We start from the raw sequence: 12350 nt of genomic DNA, 5'->3' as shown, positions 1-12350 counted from the left end.
ATGTTTCTAAAGGATCAGAAAGTGGAGGGAGGGAGGGAGGGAGGGGACAAAATAGCCAGGCGGCCAACCAGAGGATTCCCTATTTGTTCAAAACTTAAGTGAACAGATTTGATTAACAGGGCAAAGTTATTTAAGCCTTCATTACCGCTGAAAAATGGACTTCTCACTGCCAGCAAGGTTTCAGGGAGACTTTGTCAGGATTGGAGTGCAAAACTGGAAAAAAAGGCTGGGTTCAGAAGTGGATTTGGATGAATGAGAGACCAGAGACTCAAGAGGATAATGAAGAGCAGGGAAGGAAAGTACAGGGGGGAACAAAAACAGGGCATGCAAGATGGTGATGTAGCAGGCAGGAAATGGCATTGTCAGCTGCTTTGGCTAGCAGGCTCCTCATTCTGCTACAACTCAAGGGGGAGAGCATTCAGTAACATGTGTTTTCTTCACCTGGTTTATGAGTTGTCCATTTATTTGCTCATGATACCCCCTTCCCCCCTGAAAATAAAGTTTAAGACTGCTAGTTAATTTTAAAAGATGATTTGCAGAGCTGTCTGCAGGGAGGGGATAATAAAAGTCAAGACGGTAACCACAACCATGCAGTTGAAGCCCTGCCCCTATTTTATGCAGTTATTTCTGCCTCTCATTCGCTCATTATATTTATATTCTGCCTTTCCACCAGGATTTCAAGGCAACGTAATATGCTTCATGTTCTTTTCCAATAGTGTTTCAAGAACAATGATTCTTTGAAGTAGGGGCTGAAAGATAGTGACCAGCCTAGTGAGTCTCTGTGGCTGGGAGTGAACTTTCAACCTTCAATTGTGGATCATTGCATCCCTCATCCTAAACACATCACTAAGGTCAGTTTTCTGTGGCAACTGGTTTGAAATAGGCCAAGGAGCGCCACCCACAGCATTCCTAATACCTACGATAGGGAGACTGCCAAAACAGTTGGTTGATCTGTAAACCCTTCTCTCCAGATAAGAACATCTGTAAACAAAGTGTGTATCTCCAAACATTTAGAATTACAGCAATCGTAACATCCATGAAAACAAGAGGAATTTATAGAATGGAATAATAAAAGGTCCAGTTTCAATTTAATATTGTGATTTTTATGCTTCATTACTGCTTCCTTTTTTTCTCTGATGAACATCCCCAACTGGAACAGTCAACAAAGAACTCTATATCCTAAAATTATTCTGACCTGGTCAAACAGAAAAAAAGAGAAAGAGAACTTTTCTTATCTTCTTGTCAAAGAGAAAGAAAGAGCATGCCAATTCCAGAATGCACTGTTTCATGAATTCATCATGCCTGTATTAATATATGTTTATGTATTATAACACGTATCTCTCTTGTTTTCAACAAGCAAACAGCAGTTTGGGGTGATGGCAGAGCAGGTGCAAAAAGGCCAAGTAGTCTTATGGCAATCATCTAGTACTTGTATATTTGTCCAGTACATATTATACTTTATTGAGCAACTTATTGGCCACATCCCACTGGCCAAGGTCACAGAAGAGAACATGACAGTGTACACTGGTGCACGTGCAATTTTGTGTGAGAGCAGGACAGACTGTCACCCTTGTACCAACCGTATAAACCTGACGTACTTCTTTCCAGCACTATTGGGGCAGATGCTAACCATCTGTTGGAAATACAGGAATCTGGCTTGGTCTTTTGACATCTTTCTTTTAAGGTCTTGAGAGACTCACTTCATAATAGTGTTGATGGTGAGTACAGCAGAGTTACAGTCAGTCTAGTTTATCAGACCCTTTTTTTTTTTTAAAGACCCCCAAAAATTCATAACACAGTTGGAGGACACAAATACAGTATATTTTGTCAGAAATGAATTGCAATAAAAGCAAGATACTGACTTACATACTCACATAAAGGAACAGTAAGGCCAACTTACCTTGGCTTCCGTAGCCTGTATCAATACCCGAACCATCCCAGGATTCCATGGCACTATCCACACTAGGGATTGTGGTAGAATACACCTCGGAGAGCTTGCTAGTTTTCTGAGAATCAGCCAGATCATCCTCTAGGTCACTGACCTCATTCATGCTCCCAGATTTTTGTGGAAAAGTCCCTGGGATCCAAAGAAAGATGCATGTGGACACACAAAATGTTAATGACATTCCACAATTTGTTTGGTGTCTTTTGTACTGTATACTATTGTAACAACCAACTAATGTGTGTCAGCTTCACAAGATGCAAGTCTGATGCTATAGCTCACAGAAGACACGGGCTGCTTCAGCACTGTGGTGAGGTCAGGGTGCTTTTCCTTCTTCCTCAACATTTTTTTGGCCTCAACCTGCACGACCATAATTGATAAGAAATGCACAAATAGCACTTTTCTAGACTTAAAAAAATTGCAGATCACTTCTGCCAATATGACCTTATTTATTTATTTATTTATTTATTATGTAAATTTACTTACAAGTTTGACTGAAATCAATTAGAGACATATTTCCAGGTAAATGATTTTTGCATTTGATGATAGTACAGTGATTTATTCTTTACTGGACACTTAAGCTAACATCATCTGGACAATTTGCTCTCACCATAGAACCTCTCAAGCAAAAGACTTTTCTTCAAAGAAAAAAATATATAACTATAGTTATGAGGATAGATGGAATTGCTTATAGTAACTCTGCTGAAATGGCACTGAAAATTCCAATTTTGGATACTTCTGAAGTTGCCTAAGATGGCTATTTAGCCCCTTAATACCTGCAGAAAATGAGAGGAAAGCACCTGATTTTTAAGAAGCGCTATTTGAAAGTTTTTAAGGGGTAAAATGGAGTGCCATATGCCTCAGCAAGACTTCATTTTGGCCTTGTCCACTCCAGGGCTGCCAATGGGGTGCTGGATGGCTGTCCACCAAAGCTCTAGACTACAGATACAGAGCTGTGGATCTGCTACCTATTAAGGGTGCTAGGAAGCTTGCCTCTACCTCTGCTCTGCTTGTATGTTTGAAAAGAAATTAAGGATTACAAAATCTATTAAAGTTTCAAGTAATCTTTCCTCCAAAAGGAAGTCCTCTCCCAGGACTGCTTCCTCCAGAGCTTCTCAGGAAGGGTGGAACAACATATTTTGCACTGTAGACGAGTTGATGTGAAGGTGCCAACATCATTTTTTGTTTGTTTCATGCATATAAATTATTTGTAAGCAATCCGCAAAGCAAGGCATACCCAAGAGGCGTAAAACATCAAAATACATCAAATGCAATATAACCTTATTAAATAAAGTATCCCTTGAGTTAGCTGGACTCCAGGTGACTATGTGGGTGCACCCATATTGTTTCCTCGTAACATCATAGCCAGTGTGGAAGTGGTTGACCACCACCCCCTCCCAGGATTTTTTTTTTCTGACTTTGCACTTTCATCTAAAACTTTGGCTTTTTCTGGTCTCCCATCCAAGCATCAACCAAGTCTGACCCTGCTTAGTTTTTCTGAAATCAGTTAAGGTCAGCTACGTATGTGCTGCCACCTGTGGGGCATACTTGTATTGTAATCCATGAAGTTATGGATCTCATGGCTGTAAAACTGGTGTTTTCTACATACATCAGTGATGTCTTTGTCTTTCAATGTAAATTGGAAATCACCTCTCTTTTTGGCATCTTCTAAGATGACCAATTTGGCACTAAAAAGTGTGAGGATGGAGAAGATGCAGAGATAAAATAGATCTTTGTTATGATTATGAAGCTCATGTAACTTCTTAGTGAAGACCAATAGAAGGTTTAACAAAGATCAGAAGACAGGGAGATGTTTTATCTCATCACAGCACAAAATATTATGAGAACATCAGGAGAAGGAAATGATGGCAGAATCCTAGAAGACCTAATGTGTGAATGATGATGGGGAAGAGGCGAAAGATTACTCTCACAAAGTGCTCTGTATTGAAAGCTTGAATAAATGAGGCAGGTTCATTGTGGTATTTCCCATCAGGCAGGAAAATTAAATTACCTAGTGACTACTTAGTGATCGGTCTGTTTGTTGCGACTAAAATACCAACCAACCTGTTGCCACAGCCTGACGTCGGGGTCCATGTTTAGCTCGGCCCCACCCCAAATGGGGGGCAGTTTCCAGCGGCACCGCGTGGAGGAATGGACCATCGCCGCCACATGGGCGACCAAAACAGAGATGGCAAGACACCATCAATAGGGACATGCAGTTGAGGTTCTGCACCCTGAGGATGCAGACGATTGGGCAAAGTGGAGTTTCAGGATCTGAAAAGCAGACCCCGCGATAGCGGGAAAATGCTAGGAAGAAGAAGAAGAAGAAGAGACTACTTAGTGACATGTCTTTGTGAAAGGAAGTAGCTGAAGGAGTGAAACCTTTTCCTTCATCTCATGTTGGACTTGAAAGTAAATTTTACTTCTTTACCCACAATGGAGGAATGGTTGGTGAAGGTGACCAAACTAGGAGAGATGACAAAATTAACTTGTTTACTTAAAGAAAGATCAACTTCTATATTTATTGGTGACTGGAAAACCCTTATGGACTTTTTGCTGAAAAAAAGAAAAAAAAATGAACTTGTGATTTATGGGTTTGATGATTAAAAAGGGTAGATTGTGGAAAGAAGGAAATCATGGTGTAACGTTAGAGAGAGAGGCTAAACTATAAATGTAACTAATTATCACTGTTATGAAGATAGGGAAGCTGCTTTTTTATAATCTTTTCTTTTCCTTTTCTTTTCTACTTCTTTCCTTTTCTCTACTCCTTTCTTATCTATTCACTACTTTTCTTTCTTTACTTCTTCTCTAAAATTTGTATTGTTAAAAATCTCTTTAATAAAAACTATATATTTATATTTATAGATCCTTTATTCCAGAAAAGAAACTGCTGCTGCATTATGAAGTCAGAAAAAAGAAACTCTCAGGCTTACAGAGTCTGATATGTGATGTCTGAGCATCAGATTTGACAGGGAAGGAGGCCTATTCCCGAGGTTTTCTACAATTCAGTTCTCAGCAATTTTCTTAGAAATTTAATGCTGTATCAAAACAGGGGTGCCTGCTAGGTTTCAAAGAAGAGAGAAAATGCTACACTGAAAGAACAATAATTTTCTTGCCTTTTTACATTAGAAGTGAAATATACACACACATGCTGTACATGAATGATACAGCCTAGCACTTAGTTAGCTTCTTAAATCAGAATCTGAAGTGACTGTATTATGATGAACTCTATCAGTGGGTCACTGCTGCTCTGTGCATTTTCCCCCTCTCCTTGTTTTAAAGAACTCTTCCAAGGAGCTGCTCTTTCCCGTAAGTAAGTGGCCCTATTAAATGTTTAAAAGAGGAACAGCAAGTTTAATATCGTAAAAACAAACGGTACAGTGCATCGAACTGTTGAGTGCGCATTTTTAAAAGTTCCACCAGTGTTATCTCATTGATCTGGCCAGTTCCCATCAAAACAGAAAAGTATACATTTTCTTTATAGTGTATGAATCACACAGAACGACAGATGTCTGTTCAAAAGAACATTAGAGATGGGAAAACTTGGGGGAGAGGAAAACGTTGCATTACATCTCCTTTCCTGAAGGCCTGAGAAAAAGGTATCTTTCCAAACTTTTTCAAATCTGTATCCTTATGAGACAGGCATACTTCAGAGTGACGAGTCCAAACTTACGTTCGGTCTGCTTTTTGATCTTCAGCATTACTGTCTCTCCAGCCATTTGGAGTAGATGAATGGCTTCACTCAGGGGCTTCCCTTTAAGGCTGACATTATTAATAGCTAATATCCGATCTCCTACATGGATGGCTCCAGTTCTAAGGAAAAATTAAAGGAAACTTCAGCTGTGATGCATGGCAGCAATTTCATTTAAAAATCAAGACACATCCATCTACTGTGAATTATAAGACAGAGGGTACTAGGGACATCCAAAGAAAAACATGAAAACAAAATCCATAACTATGTATAGACTACCAGCCATTCATCACAGTCCTGTGATTTATACTGGGAAGAGAAATTCTACTATGCATGTATTCTTACGACACACACAAATAAAATAAAAACCAAGGAATGGCTCAACAATTTGGTATCAGAAATGAAATTGGTCAAAATCTTCTTACAAGATTTCAGTGATCTCATCCCAGAGATTTTTTGGCCATAACCTGAAGAAAGAACCTGAAATTGCATGAAGTGTCAAGATCTCATAATGATTCAGCTATTTTTTATTTTTAATATGACTTCAATTTTAGTTTAGGATGCTTGGTGTGGGGGTGAACACTACTGTGACTGTTGAGAGCTATGAGATGACTGTAGAGAATAAGGAAAATGACCTTGATGGAGATATGCAAGGTCCATTATCAGGGCAACTATGGGGGGAGAACGGGGGCATATTTGAAGTTCACAGCAGATAATATTCAGAAGCGACTCAGGAAGACACCTCCCTAATTCACTGGAGTATAAGGGGAGGAGGCACAACACAATCAGACTTGCAAGATTCTGTTATTATACAAAACTCAATAAAGTGCAGTTCTGGCCTTATGATAGAGTTGATTTGGGCTGACAAGGACCTGGAGAAACCATCCAGTAGTCATTAAGACAACAGCAGGTGCAGAAGCATGCATTTAGCCCAGGGAGGCAGGAAAGTACCACAAAGAGGCTCAGACTGGCTCCCTCTGACTCCCTGCGGTAGGGAGGGAGCGAAGGAAAAACAAAGGCAGGTTTGTAAACTTTTGTTACTAAAGCCTTTATCAATAAAGTTCTAGTCTTCCTATGGAGTCAGTTTCCTGATCTGGTCTTCGTCATAGGGTTGACAGTGACCAGCTCTTGCAGTATACCTAAGTTTTCGCTTCTGAACAGCTTCTACTGGATAGCAGCAGGAGAAAAACATGGCCCCTTCCGCTTGCCTTTAGATGTGCTCTCAATCAGAAATGGAAAAAAGCATAGTAAAATAAGAATGGTTGTTTAGACATATTCCATCAATTCCCCCCAAGGATCTTTCCTGTTATATTTACAAATCATAAAGGATCTTAGGTGTATATGCTGGTCTAAGACTGTAATAAAGTCGCTTTGTTGGCTTAAGTCTTTCCTCCTGCATTGTCTTTTATGGGTAAATGACTTTTACTGACAGCATGCACAAACAAAAAACACTATTCATTTTCAGTGAAAGAAAACAAAAGCTTTGCACCCTGACATGCAATTAATGTTGCAAATCCAGTCTGCGGGCAATTTAATATTATATTTTAACAATTAAAATATTTGGAATTGAGTTTTTTTTTGCGGGGGGCGGAGTTAGTACAATACAGTACTGTATATTAATCTCATAACTAACCAGTAGAGGTCACTGTGGCTCAATCAAATAGCAAAGCAAAACTATTCAATAGAGCAGCATGCATTCAAAAAGCTTTTATTTTTCCCCATATTCAGTGGTGGAGTTGAACTGAAAGCTCAAGTAATCATAATACTTTGAAGGGGAATTAAAACTTGGTGCACTCTGTACTACTTTCTTGGCCCCAATGCCAAAGGAATCCATGGTACAGGATGACAAAGCACTCTGTCAGCGGGGAGGGCAGGTGGGGGGTGAGAATATTGCAACAACTGCATTGTTAACAGGCTGCCAGCAGATGGCAGTGTTGGCTCAGAAAGACAGCAATAGCATCTCAAGGATTAATTTAGTTTGGAACCATCTGGTAGTGGACAGGTGGATTCCCACAATTCCTGTCAAAAAGGCAAGGCAGGGATCCAGTCGTTACAACCACGAACTATTATCAGCATTTATTAGCTTAGTAGCATCCTAGGAATTCTCACTAAGTACCTCAACTGAATTTCAGGACAAAATTTCTTGCTGTGTTAATGTGAATATTTTCCATCCTATTACTGACCAGTTACTGATCTCATTTCTGTTAGCAATTGTGGAAGGCTGGCCTCACCAGTGTCTACACAAATCAGACAGAGAACACAACAGACAAATGCCTCAGAATAAGGTTCCCCTACCCCAGTTCTGCTCTACCTTTGCTGGGGATACATCATAGGAAAAAAAGAAGGGATCCCTGTGTCCAAGGGATCCCTTGGATGCCCATACCTTGGGGCAATGCTGCTTCTAGTGTATCTTGAGGATAAACCACCTCTAGGCAGGCCAGCTAGTAAAACAGTCTGACAGCTGTAACTTTCAGCCTCTGGACCAAGAGTGGATGCCATCTACAGCCTACATGCAACCCCACATTTGGTTTTTGCAAGTCAGAACCCAATTAACCATGACTGCTGAAAAACAGAGTGGGGTCTCCTCTCCCTTTGAGGAAGGGAACACATGGACACTGTAACATTATCCCTACAATAAGCTTGATACTGTATTATAATGAAGACCAGCAAAGTCCCCACCACCACCACACACAAACACAAAACCCAGGTTAAAAAGAAATCTCATGTTCCCCTACTTTGAATCACCACACGCACTGTGGTCTTCTGCAAATCTGAAATGTTGGTGTGACCTGATTGGTCACAAAAAAAAGTTATGTGATCTCTAGGAGCTGAAAATGACTTGATGGCACATGGCCAATCAATCCATCATGTGAGTGGGAAGGTGTGTTGAAATAATTTCTTGGGGTTTTGCTTTGTTTTAAAATGGCAATGCTGTTGTTCCACCTCCCAAGCTATAAAAATAGACTCAGAAGTAAGTTCCACTGAATACAATGTGGTTGAACAAATATATAAGGGAATGTGAGTCTGCTCTTTAAATAGAGCACCAGTACAAGTAGCAGGTAATCCAAGCCAATTTAGGAGGAACATCTTTAAATATTAGAAAAACAGTATTTTCTTCTTTGGTAATGTTTGGTAAATGGGTTTTAATATTGATCTGACTTTTAATTATTGTTATGATATGTTTAGAATTACAAAATATATGTTAAATAAATATTTGGAGGCTTTGGTTATTTTTCATCCTCTTTCTCTCTTTTTCCAATAATGTCTTTCAGTCTGCCAGGATACAAAGTTGGGGGTGGGGGGGAAGCAGCAAACAAGAAAGCTAAAGCAATTGCACCTTTCAAATATAGTATCTTAAATTCGGTTCCCTGGTGCACACATCTACATAAAACTAACTGATGTCCATAACACTATCAACACAATAGTGATATCTGTGCTATCCTGGAGGCTGAATGTACAGAAAAAATTACTAGATGGTCTTATGTTCCACATCACTCAATGGAATGTGAGCAGGCCCTTTCTCTGGAAGCTTATGCCTGCAATGCCACCCCAGGCTTCTGACTCTGAGGATGCAAATTGTAACTCACCTTTCTGCTAGCCCTCGTTTTGTCAAGCCTGAAATGACGATGGGGTCAAAAGGTTCCTCTGTTCCTGAAATAGTGATTCCCAGGGGTCCACCATATCTCTTCAATTCCACTGTGTAGATGATAGCCCCAGTGGTTTCTTGTTCATCTGTTAAAAGGAACAAAGACGCTGAACAATGATGATAGAAATCATCTAAGGTCCAAGCTCAGCCGTTCCAGCCAATCACTAAGTCACTTGTAGGCCTCTGTATCTTTTTGGAGGGGCCTGTTTATATAGAGAGAGTGTGTGAATACACAAGCACATTAATTAACAATATTGATTCACAATCTGTCAACCTCATTAGTCTTTGAAAGGATTGTTTTTGTCAACAGATTAATTCAGTGTTTTTGTACCAGAGTTATCCTCATCCTTCCTGATCTTCAATTTGACAAGTTCTTCACACTGTTTTAAAATCTGCACTGCATCTTCCATTGAGCAATTGTCAAGTCGGATATTATCAATAGCTAACAGCTTGTCTCCAGGCTCTAAGGTGCCAGTCCTGCATACAAAGGGAAAACAAATCTTTAAAAAAACATTTTAAATAGTGTTAACATTGGTTCTTCTCAAGTGCTAACAGTGTTGATGATATGATGAAATAAGCGTTAGGCAAACAAAATCATTCATATTTTTTTTAGTAATTGTCTTTCAGTATGATGAAAAAGAATTTGCTTTAGAAAATGTTTTAAAATAAAGTGATTCTTAGAGAAATTCTCCTAGTCTTCTTGCACGGATTTTAACTACAATGAGGCCAAGGGGGTTATGTAAATATATTGTCTAAAAGACAATATATTTCTCCAGCTTTCCACTACCTCCCCATTGCATGCTTCAGATGAAGTTCCAAAGGAAGACATTATAACAGGACTCTTTTCTTTAGGGTTTTTCAGATTGGGACAGGCAGGCAGCCAAAAAGGCTTTAGATGCAGTGTTTCTCAATCTCAGCAACTTTCAGATGTGTGGACTTCAACTCCCAGAATTCCCCAGCCAGCAACACTGAAACACTGCTTTAGAGTGATGCAAAGGGAAAATGAAATATCAGCACCATCACCTTCAATCACCTTTAACAACAAAGGAAATTCAAACACTATTAATAGGAATTGGAAAGAAATTCCTGGACACCCTGAGAAGGCAGAAAAATAGATGCTTCTTTCTAAAGGGAAGAAAACTTCAAAGGCAGATTTTGATACAGTATTAATCTGAACAAGTATGTACCACCTTCATATGTATTAACTAGGTTCAATCACTATTAGAATCCAGTATACCTATGAAAGATAGGTGAGGTCATAGAGAGATATAACAGATCCTAATGAACAAGTCCATTCCTACTGTTTACTAAAACTCAGAAACAGAAAAACAGGTAATTCACTCACCTGTGTGCTACACTCCCCTTCTTGATATCAGAGATAATTAAAGGCTCACCAGACTTTCTGCTTGCTGTTTAGGAAGAGATACATGCAGACACTCAATCCAGGCATTTAGAGTCCATGATAATCTTCAGAATTATATAATACCAGCCTTCCACAATCAGGCATTCCTGCAGAATTCCCAGTCTTTGGGCCATTGGAGTACACCCGGTTGCAGAAGGCTATATCATCCAAACATTATATAAAGCAGGAAGCAATATAATATATTTGCCTTTCTCAATTGAGCTTTAATAAAAACATCTAAGCCAAAACTACTAATGTTTAATAAAAGTCATAAAGCACAAACACTTGTTATGCCTTGAGAACTGCAATCAAGACGATATTTTTGTATCTTTCCTTCTCACAAAAGAGATGGTAAATTTTGATTGCAACATATTGATGTGGTCAATTATGATTTTCATTTATTAAAACAGGGAGCCATATACTCATAGAAGTGGTTTAGGTCATGATGTAAAGAAAATGAAAGATAACCAAGAAAAAATGGCAAAGGCCATTTTATTAGGAGCCAAAGATCCAGTCCTCTATATAGAATATGCCTATATAGAATTCACTGATATTGTGACTGAAAGCTGATGAAGAAAATGAGTTAATAAATATTTTGAAATATTCCATCAGAAGCATATGGGTGAGGTTGGTACAATGCTTTGCTCATTCTGTGGCAGCATTACATTAGTTGAAAGAGGTAACACGTTTCAAGAAAGAAAGATCATCTGGAGATGGTCTATCTATATAACTGTTAAGAGTCAACACTGATTTGATGGCACATAATCAATCGATAAATCAATAAATCAATCTGCTTAAAATATATCCTATATCCATCACATTGCATTACTTTTTAAATACATGGCAATTTCACAAAAATAATATTGTAGCTCTCCCCAACGTGGAACTAAAGCATTAGATGGCAAACTTCTTAATTCCTAGTCAGGGAGCTAACAAGCATGCTGACTGGCAAAATGGGAGCTGTAGGCTTCATGATGGGGTGATTTAGGGTGATAGATAAAAATTTTTTGAATAGATTTGTGGGGGGGTCTACTTGAACAAATTCACCTTTATTTTAGCTATATAAAAATATTGCAGATTAAGTCTCCAGTACAAAAAAAAATATTTGAGGATTTCATTTGGACAAATCTTCAAGGCTAGCTGATGTACATTACACCTCTAAGACTAACATGCAAATTGGTTTTTAGATTTCACACTTCGGTTGCAACATAACTCCTGGCTCATAAAATAAGCAGATGATTCTCAAAACCTGTCTTTCACTAAAAAATAAAATAAAAATAAATTTGAGATTATAAAAGTTTAGAGATATTTTGTGAAACAGTATGTTCCAGACACTCATTTTAAACACTAATTCCATGCATTTTAAAAAACTGACCATTAATATGAAAGCATGACTAATTTGAATTCTGAATAAATATGCCTGAAACTGACCCTAGCCAGAAACAGTGCTTCATTTCTAGCATAGTTGGTAAAGTTTTAGATTTACAGCAGACCTGCCAATTCTTGAAATATAATTAGCTGCATTTCCTTTTAAGGATTTCATTCCTACTTCTATACACTATGAAATGAAAAGCAACTATTTATAGAATATGATATTCACAGCTGAGGAATATTTGGATATCTTCTCCCTATTTGTCCACAGGGAGTCCAAAATGGGGAGGAAAGCCAG

The 12350-nt window shown here is 38.7% G+C and overlaps 1 protein-coding gene across 2 annotated transcripts in view; it reads right to left on the bottom strand.

Moving 5' to 3' along the window:
* The window catches only part of GRIP2 (glutamate receptor interacting protein 2), a 154504-nt gene that overhangs the window by 28008 nt on the left and 114146 nt on the right, over window positions 1-12350 (bottom strand). For both annotated transcript variants that reach the window (XM_063291661.1, XM_063291662.1), the window contains exons 15-19: window positions 10625-10688; window positions 9611-9756; window positions 9221-9365; window positions 5616-5755; window positions 1901-2077 (exon numbers count right to left, since the gene is read on the bottom strand). In XM_063291661.1, coding sequence (XP_063147731.1) covers window positions 1901-2077; window positions 5616-5755; window positions 9221-9365; window positions 9611-9756; window positions 10625-10688 — 672 coding nt within the window. The remainder of the gene's footprint in view (window positions 1-1900; window positions 2078-5615; window positions 5756-9220; window positions 9366-9610; window positions 9757-10624; window positions 10689-12350) is intronic.

This window comes from Candoia aspera, chromosome 2 (genome assembly GCF_035149785.1).
Source record: "Candoia aspera isolate rCanAsp1 chromosome 2, rCanAsp1.hap2, whole genome shotgun sequence".
NCBI classification, from domain to species: domain Eukaryota; kingdom Metazoa; phylum Chordata; class Lepidosauria; order Squamata; family Boidae; genus Candoia; species Candoia aspera.
The sequence above is the reverse complement of the archived record's forward strand: the minus strand, read 5'-3'. Positions and strand labels throughout refer to the sequence as shown.